The sequence below is a fragment of the Hordeum vulgare genome, chromosome 2H (genome assembly GCF_904849725.1).
Source record: "Hordeum vulgare subsp. vulgare chromosome 2H, MorexV3_pseudomolecules_assembly, whole genome shotgun sequence".
Lineage (NCBI taxonomy): Eukaryota > Viridiplantae > Streptophyta > Magnoliopsida > Poales > Poaceae > Hordeum > Hordeum vulgare.
This window is the reverse complement of record NC_058519.1, coordinates 110,604,058-110,617,021: the sequence shown is the minus strand read 5'-3', so window position 1 is coordinate 110,617,021 and position 12,964 is coordinate 110,604,058. Positions and strand designations below refer to the sequence as shown.

The 12,964-nt window shown below is 45.0% G+C and overlaps 1 protein-coding gene across 2 annotated transcripts; it reads left to right on the top strand.

The window, feature by feature from the left end:
- The first annotated feature begins 338 nt into the window (after positions 1-338).
- LOC123425403 (U4/U6 small nuclear ribonucleoprotein PRP4-like protein) lies at positions 339-12,397 on the top strand. Of its 2 annotated transcripts, XR_006621821.1 has the most exons (3): positions 339-1,926; positions 2,338-2,524; positions 11,998-12,397. XR_006621821.1 is itself a non-coding variant. In XM_045109097.1 (2 exons), exon 1 carries the CDS (start codon positions 354-356, stop codon positions 1,896-1,898), a length of 1,545 nt encoding a protein of 514 aa, XP_044965032.1. In that variant the 5' UTR covers positions 339-353; the 3' UTR covers positions 1,899-1,926; positions 2,338-2,843. The 2 variants fall into 2 exon arrangements, 1 of the variants encoding a protein (XP_044965032.1); XM_045109097.1 differs by lacking the exon at positions 11,998-12,397 and having other exon boundaries at positions 2,338-2,843.
- The last annotated feature ends 567 nt before the right edge of the window (positions 12,398-12,964 follow it).

The window sequence follows — 12,964 nt, the reverse complement described above, 5'->3', positions numbered from 1 at the left end:
ATAAATGTCCAGGATTTTGAAAAAAAGTTTGTGTGTTATTTTTTGAGTGTAATTGAAAAAATGTTTGCTAATTCAAAAAATGTTCATGCATTTTAAAAAATGTTCTAAAATTTTAAAGATATAATATGATCAGCACCATTAAAGATTATAATTGTTTTTCTTTCGTTTTAACGCACGGGTCCTTTTGCTAGTTTTACAAATGTATTTAGGCCCAAAACGACCAACCAAGCAGACCCTTAGGGGCGAGCGAGTCAGCTTCGTCCATAAGCTTGGTCTTGCGCAGCTCGCCACCTCCCATCGCCGCCTCCAGCTCCAAACCCTAGTCCTGGTTCCCAAACCCCGCCTAGCGTCTAATGGAGAACCCCAGGCCCCTACCCCCTGCCATCACCCCTCCCATGGCCCCCCTCCCCGTCCCCCCACCCATCGCCCCCGTCCCCGTCTCACCCCGCGCCCCCGCCTCCACATCCGCCGCAGCCGGAGGCGGAGACGAGGAGGAGGTCGACTACGAGGTCTCCGACGACCACCGCGCCGCGCGGGAGCGCCACGAGCGCGCCGTACAGGAGCTCCTGCAGCGCCGGCGCGCCTACGCCATGGCCGTGCCCACCAACGACTCCGCCGTGCGCGCGCGCCTCCGCCGTCTCGGCGAGCCCATCACGCTCTTCGGCGAGGGCGCGATGGAGCGCCGCGACCGGCTACGCGCACTCATGGCCCGCCTCGAGGCCGAGGGCCAGTTCGACCGCCTCCTCCGCGCGCAGGAGGACGAACAGGGAGCCCCGGGCGACGACGAGGAGGACACGGAGGAGCAGATCAAGTACCCGTTCTTCACCGAGGGGACCAACCAACTGCTCCAGGCGCGCGTTGACATCGCCATGTACTCGCTGCCCCGCGCCAAGGCCAGGGTCGAGAGGGCCAAGCGACGACTCGCCGACCCCGACGAGGACCCCGAGGCAGAGGCCGGACTTGTTGTGAAGCAGGCGGCGGACTTCGTGCTTGAGTGCAGCGAGATTGGAGATGACCGCCCGCTCACCGGCTGCTCCTTCTCCCGCGACGCCTCGATGCTCGCCACAAGTTCCTGGAGCGGAATCGTCAAAGTATGGAGCATGCCGCAGATAACCAAAATTGCAACCCTGAAAGGTCATACAGAACGCGCAACTGATGTTGCCTTCTCTCCAGTCGATAACTGCTTAGCGACAGCCTCAGCTGATAGAACTGCCAAATTGTGGAACAGCCATGGGTCACTTCTAATGTCCTTTGATGGTCACCTGGATCGTCTTGCTCGCCTTGCTTTTCATCCATCTGGAAAGTACCTTGGCACAGCTAGCTTTGACAAGACCTGGAGATTATGGGACATCAATACTGGAACTGAACTTCTACTCCAGGAGGGGCATAGCAGAAGTGTATATGATCTTAGCTTTCACCCTGACGGTTCTTTAGCTGCATCTTGTGGGTTTGATGCGACTGCTCGAGTTTGGGATCTCAGATCAGGAAGATTGTACTGTACCCTCATTGGACATGTGAAGCCTGTCCTAGGAGTCAGCTTCTCCCCTAATGGTCATCTGGTTGCAACCGCAAGTGAAGACAATTTCTGTCGAATATGGGATTTGAGGACCAGACAAATGATTTATTCTATACCAGCACATAAGAGTCTTATCTCACATGTGAAATTTGAACCCCAGGAGGGTTATTATTTAGTGACATCTTCCTATGACACTAAAGCAGCGCTGTGGTCAACTCGGGATTACAGACCAATTAAAAGCTTGTCAGGCCATGAGTCAAATGTTTCTAGTCTGGATATCAGTGGAGATGGACAACAGATTGTGACTGTTTCACACGATAGAACGATAAAGATTTGGTCATGCAGAGGCAGCGCGCGGGATGATGAGATGGAGTTGGATTAAGCATTGATTCCACCGTTGTTGGAAACAGGTTGTGCTAGTCTGTCCTTTTTCTGATCCGTCGTTACAAGTTCTTTACATTCGATGTTGCTATTTTATTCTACAACCCTTAGCCTTTGAAATACTAGATTACCCGTTGTGCCAAATGGTGCAGAGTCCATGGTCGTTACCCATTGTGAGTTAAAATCAAGATGTAAAAGTGGCCTTTTGTGTTTCTCATAAGTTCCTTCCATCTTTCTGTGTGCAACTTTGACATCCCTTCTGCAAGAAGCACCCAACCCAAGTATGTTGAAAATGTTCTATATAACTGGGAGTCATATCTTCGGCATTACATTCCTACACTAGTGTCGTGTTACATCGATTTGAAGGTTTTTGGTCAACTCTTTCTGGATTTATCCATGTTGTATTGTGTTATATGAAGGATCTTTCTGTTATATTTCAGGGTTTGGCAGTTGGCAATAGCTTACAGATCCGACAATACAGTATAAAGTCATACACTGACTATCCATTGGATATGGTCGTTTGGTATCCTACGTATGTGAATGATGGCCATGTCCATGAGACTGCCTGCATGGTGGACCTGATTAATTTGCATACTGCAGATTGCAACAGTACATTGCTCATTGAAGGTACAAGTCAATTGCTGAACCCTCACAAACTATGTTTGTTTATCAAGATCCAGATCAGCCAATTCTCGCTTATGCATATACTTATATCCTAGTAAGTTTTATACTATAAATAACCCAATTTATTTTCTCAAATTTAAAATTTGTAGATGAATTTCTTCACATGGCCTGATAACAGTTCCATTTTTGAAGGATGCACAGCACATTGTTTTGATGCTTCCTGCAAGTTTGTATTTTTCATTGACCATTTTTGAGTTGTGTTTTTTTGCCGATAAAATTCTACTTTTCCACCATGGTTCACGATATAAAGGTCATTACTGCATCTGGCATCTTAATTTGTACAATTGTTCTTCGAAATAATTTCTTCAGGTTGTCGTGTGTTCAAATTGCTACGCCCTCCAGTCTGCATAGTTTTCGTATGTTCTTCCTCAGCAACGGATGTACTTCAGAGAATAAAAATGTTAGCAGGCGTTTTCGGGTCTACTTGACTTTCCAGTTTGTGTGCAAAATTTTAAACAAAAATGCATTCGCTATATTTACAGTCAGGCATCAAATTGTCATTTTAAACCCACTACGATATTATGAGTTCTATGCCTCTCCCAGCCCTTGTATCTTTCAATTCGAGGTTCGTACTAGCTCTGTCCTACTCCCTCCGTTCCTAAATATAAGTCTTTAAAGAGGTTTCATTAATGGACTACATACGGATGTATATAGACATACTTTAGAGTGTAGATTCACTCATTTTGCTCCGTATGTCGACTCCTAGTGAAATATCTTAAAAGAGTTATATTTAGGAACGGAGGGAGTATTAGATAGTAATACATGTCACACAGTTTCTTCTGTTCTTCATGATGTTTTACTGAGAAAAGGTGGTTTGCTTTCGAAACAATGACAACTGGCATCTTCTTGGATTGATCATGCAAACATAAGCTTCAGTAGCACTGTCCTATAGCTTTGTCGTCTGTCACCATTGGGAAGACTTGAGTATAGAGTAACATCTACGGTGGCATCTGTTGTGGAAAAGGCAAAGCTTGCCTGATTGTCCATAGCGTTGCTGTGTCTCGCTATTCGATTAAACTGAGTGAACATAATTCACATGGCCTGACTGCTTATTCAATTTGTTGAGATAACTGCTCATTCAGTGACAGTACTATCAGACAAGATACCGAAGGAAGGATGTCAGCAGGCCAAGGATGTCACTATTGATATAGTTAGGAGAGACTAGAGAAGTTAATGTGATGTAAATACATCTTTAAGCAGTTTTGTAGAATATAGGCTTGACATTCTTTTCAGTCTATGATCAAAAGTGGCTCATGCCCTGCCGATGATTTCAAAGACTGCTCCGAGTGTTATTTCAATCACAAATTGTCATCCTCGATTCTTCATTCTTAGGGGTCACTTAATTCGTATATGTACTTAAATAGAGAAATTGACGTTCTAACTTGGAGAAATGTGCTAGATATATGAAACTTGAACTTGAACAGAAGCTCCAATTTCGGCTTTCCCGTTTAGTGGTACAGCTTAGTAAGAAAATGTTCAGTGTGCATTTTAATTTCACTTTCTTAAAAACTGTTCACAGTTCAAAAAATGTGTTCAAAATTTCAAAAAATGTTCACTGTTTTTTACACTTTCCTTAAAGAAAATATGTTCACGTTTTAAAACAATTATTCGACTTCTAAAATTTGTTAATGATTTTCAAATATTGTTTGCATTTTTTAAAAATTGTTTGCATTGTTGTTCAAGAAATGTTGAAACTTTCTGGAAAAAGGGGATCTGTTGCTGTAGTTAGTAGTACTTCAAATTCTCCTTTAGCCATCCTCAGTCGAGCATCGCTAGTATCCAGCATGAGGTCCGGAGTTCGGCTCCCACTCCTGCGCTATTTTTGGCATGTCGTTTACGCCTCTAGTTGCGGCAAACAGTCGGACTTTCGCGCAGGAGCTCCCCGACTGGCCGGCCCATGTACAGCAAAAAAATCTCTATGGAAGTACTACAAGTGCAGTCGCCAGCCCATATGTACAGCAAAGAAAATCTCTATGGAAGTACTACAAGTGCAGTCGCCGGCCCATGTACAGCAAAAAAAATCTCTACGGAAGTACTACAAGTGCAGTCGCGACTGATTGGGCCAACATCGCAATGACCTTTAGTATTTATTGTAGCGTACAATTTTTTCAATTGTTTGAGCACATTTTAGAAAACACGAACATTTTTATTGGAAAATTACAGATTTCTAAATAGTTTTGAATTACACAAAAACAATTAAGAGTCACAAACAGTATTTGAAAATTTCTGAACATCTTTAAGGGACAAGGACACAAATTTAACCACAATTTTTTTACAAAAAGCAAATCTTTTTGAAATCTTGATCTTTGTTTGAATTTATGACCAAAATTTTAAACCGCGAACATTTTTTAAAATTCCTGAACATTTTTCGAACCTTCAACACTTTTCCAATTTGAGAACACAGTTTCTTGAGTCCCTGAACATTTTTGTTAAATTCTTACTAATACTATAAAAAACGATTTTTTTAATATGTACACAAAAAATTGCAAATGCAGAAATTGTTTTCGAGAACATGAATAACTTTTGAATTTGTGAAAAATTATAAATTTCGAGAAAATTTGAAACCACGAACATATTTTTAATTTGAAAACTAGAATAAATTTGAAAACAGGAACAATTTTCTAAATCATAACAAAATTTTGTGAACAGGAACATTTCATCAACAAATTTGAATTTGTGAACAAACTTGGAGAATGGGAACATTTTTAGAAAATTTGAACATTTCTATGAATCTCAAACAAAAATATTCAGAAAACGTAGTTTGGTTTAAAATTTTAAATTTGTGAACAATTTTTGAAAACTAACATTTTTTGAAATTTCTGATTATATTTTGAAGAACAAAAATTTAAATATAAATTGTGAACAAAATTTTGAACACGAGAACATATTTTTCAATTCAAAACAAAAATTAGAAAATGCCAAACAAAAGGAATAGGAAAACATAAAAAGGAAAAATGAAAATGAAAATATATTTTTTTGAAAAGAAGAACACTTTATTAAAGTCCCAAACATTTTATGAAAATAACGGAAATTTTCTGAAAATATCGAACATTTTTTAAAATATCTATTTTCTATTTTTGAATGCCGAAAGATTTTTGAAGTTATGAATATTTTTTCTAAAAAACAATTATTTGAAACTTAGAATATTTTTTTCTAAAAAGCAAAAACATTTTTTGAATTTTCAGAACAAATTTTGAACATGAATTTATTATAAAAATGGTAAAATAACCTTAGAAAAAAGAAGAAACAGAAAACAAGAAAAGACAAAAGACAAAAGAAAGAAGAAAGAAGAAAAAACGAAAACATAAAAACGATAACAAAGGTAAAAACCTAAAAAAAGATGCCGGTCCAAATATTGTCGGAAGGGTGTGTGATGCGTGGACTCCTTGTCATAGAATGCGGCGAATAGCATTTTCCCTATTTTTGCTCATGAAATTCATGCATTCGCTTGGCGCGTGCTAATTGGGCGCGTGTTTGTGTGCCTCTTTAGCAAAATCTTGACTATGGGATGTGAGCGGGCGTTCAATAGGAGATCTCGTTGGATGTGTTAAGATTAATTATAAATATAATTAGGGAAATCTCCCTTTGCTCAATTGACGTGCGGTTGCCTCTCGCACAAACGCGTCCGCGTCTGGAACCGCCGCTCGTCCAAACCGTCGTGTTTCTCCAAAACATATAAATGGCATCCTGTAACCATCGACAAGTTGACTCAATCATTTTTGATTGCGAACACGTTATCAGCACTGTCTGTCACAGAGAGCAAAATAGCAACAGAGAAAGAAAGAAGGGGAAAAGCGCTCATCGCCGGTGAAATGTCGCCTCTCACCTCGTTTTTCCTCCGCCTCATTAGTGTGGACAACCCGTCGAGTTGTTTCCTTGCCCGTCGCCGCCGTGCTGCCGCTGGACGTGGCCGAGGTGCCGCTGGTGACTCCGCCTCACTACATGTCGCAGGTGGCCAGCGCGCCGTAGCGAACGCTGCCCAGGGCACCCCCGTCGGCCTTGGCACCGCCGCGCATGCCCCCGTCGTTCTTGACCCATGGCTGCTCGCCGGCCTTTCCCGCGCCGATGCTGCATGCGGGCACTACCGCAGCCGGAGACCCGCCTTCGCCCCCTCCTCCACTAACACACTGGCTGCCGCCGCAGACGCCTCCAACCCCTCCCCCCGCCGGTGCATTGGTGCCCCCGCACACACCGACACCTGCTGTAGAGGACGTCGGCCCGAGTCACCGTCCGCTCGGCTACATACCCGTGTCGATGTGCACCGAGGTGATTGCGGAGGAGGCACTCGCCTTCGTCTCGGCGATGACCGGCGCCTCCGACGTCATCCGCTTCGGGGCCCCAACGGACTGGCCCCATCGCAGATGAAGATGACCGCGGGCTCTAGCCGCCGCGTTGAGCGAAGCTTCGGCCGCCTATTCGAGCGGGCCGTCACCGCCTTCGATCGCCGAGCCGACTCGTGGGCTTCGGCAAGCCTCGGCCTCGGCCTTGGCGCCTCTTGCGAGGACCCCGTCGTCATCACCTCTTCCTTTGACGAGGAAGGGCCCTCCGTGATGCGTCGGTAATCACTGAGTAGTGAGGGGAGGTGGCGGCCCTCACTCCGACCGTCGGCGGCTGGGGTCTTCTACGACCTTCCCGGCGATGCGGAGAACGAGAGTCGATGTGGAGAACGAGAGGTGGAGGGGGAGAACGAGCGGTCGTGGTGCTAGTTCTGGTCTTCGGAGCTTTTCCATTACTGCTCGGTCCCCTAGATCGCCTCTTATGCGATGCGAGTGGTCATGGGCTGGCCAAAGGCTATGGAGGCCCAGGCCCAGGCGCCTGGTGTTGCCTATGGCCACCTCTATGACGCCCTCAATTTGATCGTACCTAATCATACACGCAAATGCGTACGACCAAGCTCAAGGACTCACGCGAAGATATCACAACACAACTCTAGACATAAGTAAAACATACAAGCTTCATATTACAAGCCAGGGGCCTCGAGGGCTAGAATACAGAAGCTCGATAAACACATGAGTTAGCGGAAGCAACAAATATCTGAGTACTGACATTAAACAAGAGGTGCCTTAGAGAAGGCTAGCACAAAAGATACAACGATCAAACGAGGCAAGGCCTCCTGCCTGGGAGCCTCCTAACTACTCCTGGTCTTCAACGACCTCCACGTAGCAGCAGGCACCGTCGGGGTAGCAGTCGTCATCGGCGGGATACACCATCTCCTGGGCTCCATCATCTGGTCGCAGCAACGGATCACGGGGAAAAGGGGGAGCAAAGCAACAGTGAGTACTCATCCAAAGTACTCGCAAGACTAACATTAGAACTATGCTAAGTATGCATCAGTATCAAAGGGAGGGGGCTATATGTGGACTGACTGCAGCAATGCGAGAAAGAGAGAGAAGACCTAGTCCTATCAAAGACTAGCATCTTCAGGGGGTCTTGCAACAATTGACGAGATTAGAACATGTATCACAATTAATAGTCATATTGTTGTAGCAATATTAATATGAGGTCACGCCCAGAGATTCTCCCTCGACTCCCTGCGAAGAAGCAATCCCGGAGCAACATTCCAGTTAAGTAACAGTTGTAGTTGTATAAGATCGGGGCACAACTCCAAGTCGTCCTGTAACCATGGACACGGCTATTCGAATAGTTAATTTTCATCCCTGCAGAGGTGCACCAGGTTTTCCGTCACACTCGATAAACTCTGGCCGGACACACTTTCCTGGGTCATGCCCGGCCTCAGAACATCGCACGTCGCAGCCCCACCTAGACTCAACAGAGAGGCCAGCCCGCCAGTCTAAATCCTAAGCACGCAGGGGTCATAGGCCCATCGCCCATTGCGCTCCTGCACATTGCGTGGGCGCCAGAGGTCAGTCCTGGCACCTCTTATACAAGAACAGTGATAATCCAGACCACTCGGGCGCGCGCCGCTTCATTGCTGACGTCTGAAGAGATTCAGATGGTACCACGACGTTGAGAACCCATAACTCCTCCCACGTAGACGGTTAGTGCGAATAAGGTCTCCGACCAACCAGATCAAATACCCAAATCCATTAACATTTTAATTAACTAATCGACACATCCACGCGGGAATCCACCTGCCTAACATTAATTCATCAAAGTTTCGAGTAACACGGTCAAGTAACTATGTGGTTGTAACATCAGGGGGAATCTGAGGTATCATCCTCGTTGGATTCCGAACGATGTAACCGTCAAGGTGGACTTAGATTAATCACCCTCGAGGGTCTCACACTTGAGCGGTTGTACAACAGATTCATCGTCGGGAGTGGTGAAGGAGGAATCACCCTCGATAACCACGTCCAACTAGCTGCACTACAGAGATATCATCATGAGTACTTCGCGAGGTGTCACCCTCGGTACCCGATAGTTGCTCTGCAGCATCGTACAACTAAGGGGGTGTAAGTGCTGTGTCGGATCTTGGCTCGTCGATCAAGGATTGAGACTTGACGATAAAGCGGGGGCAACTGGACTAAGGGGGCAAAGGGGATGACTGAGCCACCTATACTGAGCAGTTTAAAGTGTGGTAATGGAAAGTAGCAGTTCATCAATCTTAGGCTATGCATCAGATATAGGAGCTAACTACAACAATAGAAAAATTCTAATGCAAGCATGAGGGAGAAAAAATAGGTGATATAGGAATGATCAAGGGGGTTTGCTTGCCTGGTTGCTCTGCAGACAAAAGCGGATCCTCGACTGGGAAGTAGTTGATCGCCGGATCATCATCGCTCTCGGGGTCTACCGGAAAGGAAGTAACATACGGAAAACACAATAAATAATAGAGCAATCAAAAGCACCACAAAGCATGGCATGGCTAAAGGCAGAGTTAGGCATGCACTAACGCAGCAACACTCGTCATAGACAAATCTCTAAGCTAGGGACACGTGACAGACGAACAGGTAGCGTACCTGGATTCGTCTTGCTTTTCTGATCAACTTTTATGTATAAATTATTTTCATCCGGATTACGGATTTTTTATATTAATTTTTAAAGTTTTATGAATATTTAGGAATTAAATAGATTTATTGTAATTCAAATAATTGTTTATGACATCATGCTGACATCAATAGTCATGAGGGCCTTGGACTGGTCAATTTGACCAGTGGGACCCACTATCATTGACACAACAATAATAAAGTTTTGAACTAATCAACTCAGACTGATTAGGGGGTAGGACCCACCTATAAGTCTCACATTAATTTAGTTGATTATGTTAAAGAACATATTAATTTTAACAGGTTTAATTAGTGTTAATTGGGTGGGCCCACCTGTCGTACAGATAAACTTAATAGGGGGTTAATTAATTCTAATTAACCTTAACTAAGTCCATTAGTCAATTAATTAATTTAAATAAATATTTATTTAAATTACTATTTTTATTTCATCTCTTTTTTAATGTTTAGAGGGTGTGGGGCCCTTGTGTCATTCGGTGTGTGGGGGTTAGTGGGGGTGGTTAATCCCCCACTAATTTGATCTAGCAGGAGCCACTGCCCCTGGTCGACCACAGGGGCGAGCCGGCGACCAGGGCGCCGACCAGGGGCGAATGCACTTGGGAGGGAAGGGCCACCTGGCGCTGGGGGCACGACCTGAAGCCAGCCACCGGTGTTGGTACCCGCCGGTGGTGGCCAGCGATGGTGGTGAGGGGGCACGCGGGGAGGGCCGGTCGTGGGGGGGAAAGGCCAGTGCAGCGCAGCGGGTGCAACAACGGGGTGGGGGGCTCATCGGAGGGAGGCTGAAGCGCTCGCCGGGGGGTGGGTGAAGGAGGAGGAGGGGAGAGCCCCGAGGCTCACTTGCGTCTGTAGGGGTGGCAGAGGCGAGGTGGTAGGAGGCCGGCAGGGCGGTGGAGGGCGGCCAACGGGGTGGAGGAAGATTGCGGGGACGGGCGGATCCGACGAGGGACATCGCCGTGGTGTCTTGAGGGGCGCCGGTGGTGGTCGCGCAGCCCGATGCCAAAGAGGGCGGTGCAGGAGGTGCGGGTCGGCGCGGCTCGAGCCGCATGGGTAGGGGCGAGGGAGTAGGCCGGAGAGGCATTGGACGGCGCTGACATCGATGAGGGGGGGGGCAGTGGGGACGCGAGGCGAGGTGGTGGCACCGATGCTGGAGTGGAGCGGCGACGGGGGCGGCCGACCACCGATCCAGTTCGGGATCAGGTGGGGAGAGGCGTGGGGATGGGGTGTCGATGGGGGGGCGGTGCTCTCCCACGGGGTAGGGGGATATAGGCCAGGGGCTGGGCCGGTGGTTGGGGAGGTGGGCCGGCCGGGGGGGGGGGGGAGGGTGGCTGGGCCGACCTAATGGGGTGTTTTATTTTTTATTTTACAGTTTCTGCTTTAAATATTTTTAGTAAAGTTGCACTTTGTAAAAATATGGCACATGGCCAAATATTGAAAACCATAATATCTAACAGTGCCAAAAGGAGTTTGGGGCCCTTTTGAAATTATTTGAGTACTCTAAAATTTTAAAAGAGATCTTAATAATTGATTTGGTCATTGTTTTATTTATTTGAGGCACCAAAACAATTTATAAGAATTGGGTTACAATGTTATAATTGCTTATGGTATATTTGCATCCTATCCATGATTTTAAATTTTCATATTTGATAAAATATTAATTCCACTTATTAAATGAATTTTGAAATTCATAGGAATCCTAAATGAGGTATGGTTCCAAGGTTGATCATGCACTATCGAACAACATGATTTACTTAATCATGGTGATTAGTGTAGCTTGATTACAAGGGCGTCACAACCTCATGTGGATTATTTTCTTCCCCCCTCTCCTTCTATTAGTCTAGTACTAATTATTGTATATTGCAGTTTTTAGACTATGTTTAGTACCTAATTTGGCTGTTACTTGCATTTATTCCAGTTCTAGATCTATTCTAGGTCAGGACTTGTGTAATTATTAGTGTTCTTATATTATGTAATGACTTGATAATATAAATAAAGTACCGGATTTCATCCGGGAAGTATGACATGTTCCATGTGTTTACCACATATTTCTTGAACATGTTTTTGCGATTGAGATCAGTTTGTCTCGCGTATCAAACTTGCAATTTTTTTAATATTTTCTCCCTTATTATATTTGGAATCACAAGGTAATGAGTTAGGATCTACTGCTCATTTGCAGACTATCCCCTCTTACTGTGAGGTCTACGCTTTGTCAATCTCGACAAGCGATTACCTTCAACGTGTATTTCTTATATTTAAATTGTAGCATACACAAGGTAATGGCCATGCAACCCGTTACTTTGAGATCTAAGTGATCTTCAATGTGTTATGTCACACAATTGAGGTTGAGAAATTTTCAAATTTCACTCGACTATCAATTTTTTGCATTCTTATTACACAACATGATGGTTTTTAATTTACCGTCCGTAAATTGATTATCTTTGGTTCCCCATGTAGGCAAAGATGACTGCCAAAGAGTTTGAGGAGCTTGTCCTCAATGGCCACAACTACTCTTCATGGGCTATGGACATCAAGATCAGTCTTGCGTCCCGTGGGATAGCGCGTGCAATCCAGCCCCCGGAGACTCTTCTCCCGACTCGAGTCATGCCGCTGAGAGAACGATGGAATTATGATGCCTTGTTCATCATAAGACACCATATTCATCCAGAACTCAAGTATGAGTATTTATAGGAGGAATCTCCTAGTACTTTGTTTCTGGCTCTCAAAACGAGGTATGAACAACAGAAGGCAGTAATCCTGCCAGAAGCACTCCATGGTTGGACTCATCTGTGCCTTTAGGATTTCAAGTCCATTGGTGAGTACAATCATTATGTTCATAAGATATGTTCTAAACTGCCCTTTTGTGAGAAGGAACCTACTGAGAGGGAGAAGATAGAAAAAACTCTGTCTACCATGCTCCCTTCAGACAGGATCCTCCAACAACAATACCGTGCTCATAACTACACTGTCTATTCCGAGCTTATTCACATGTTACTTTAGGGTGAAAAGCATGATGAGCTACTCGTTAAGAATGGCTCTCAGCGTCCGGTTGGGGCATAACCTTTACCTGAAGTTCATCTGGATGTCGTGAATATACAAAAGTTTAATGGTACCTTTCGGGGTAAACAGTCCAATTTTGAGCACAAGAGAAAGCGCAATGGGAACAGAAAATTCAAAAACTCAAGCAAGGGAAAGGGCACTGCAAAGGCCAAGTTCGATAAATCTAAGCTTTGCAACAAGTGTGGATGCTACATGCATTCTACTGAAAAGTGCTCAATGCCCAAGCATTTGGTTATGTTGTACCAGCAATCTCAGGGACATAAAGCACCTCAAGGAAAAAGGCTTGAAGCCAACTTCAACCTTCATTCGCATAGCGCAAATGAAGCTAGCGATTCGCACAATGTTCCTCCCGGACCGAGCAACA

Bases quoted from the DNA above. Each gene is read 5' to 3' on its own strand.
- LOC123425403 (XM_045109097.1), top strand. From the start codon at position 354: ATGGAGAACCCCAGGCCCCTACCCCCTGCCATCACCCCTCCCATGGCC.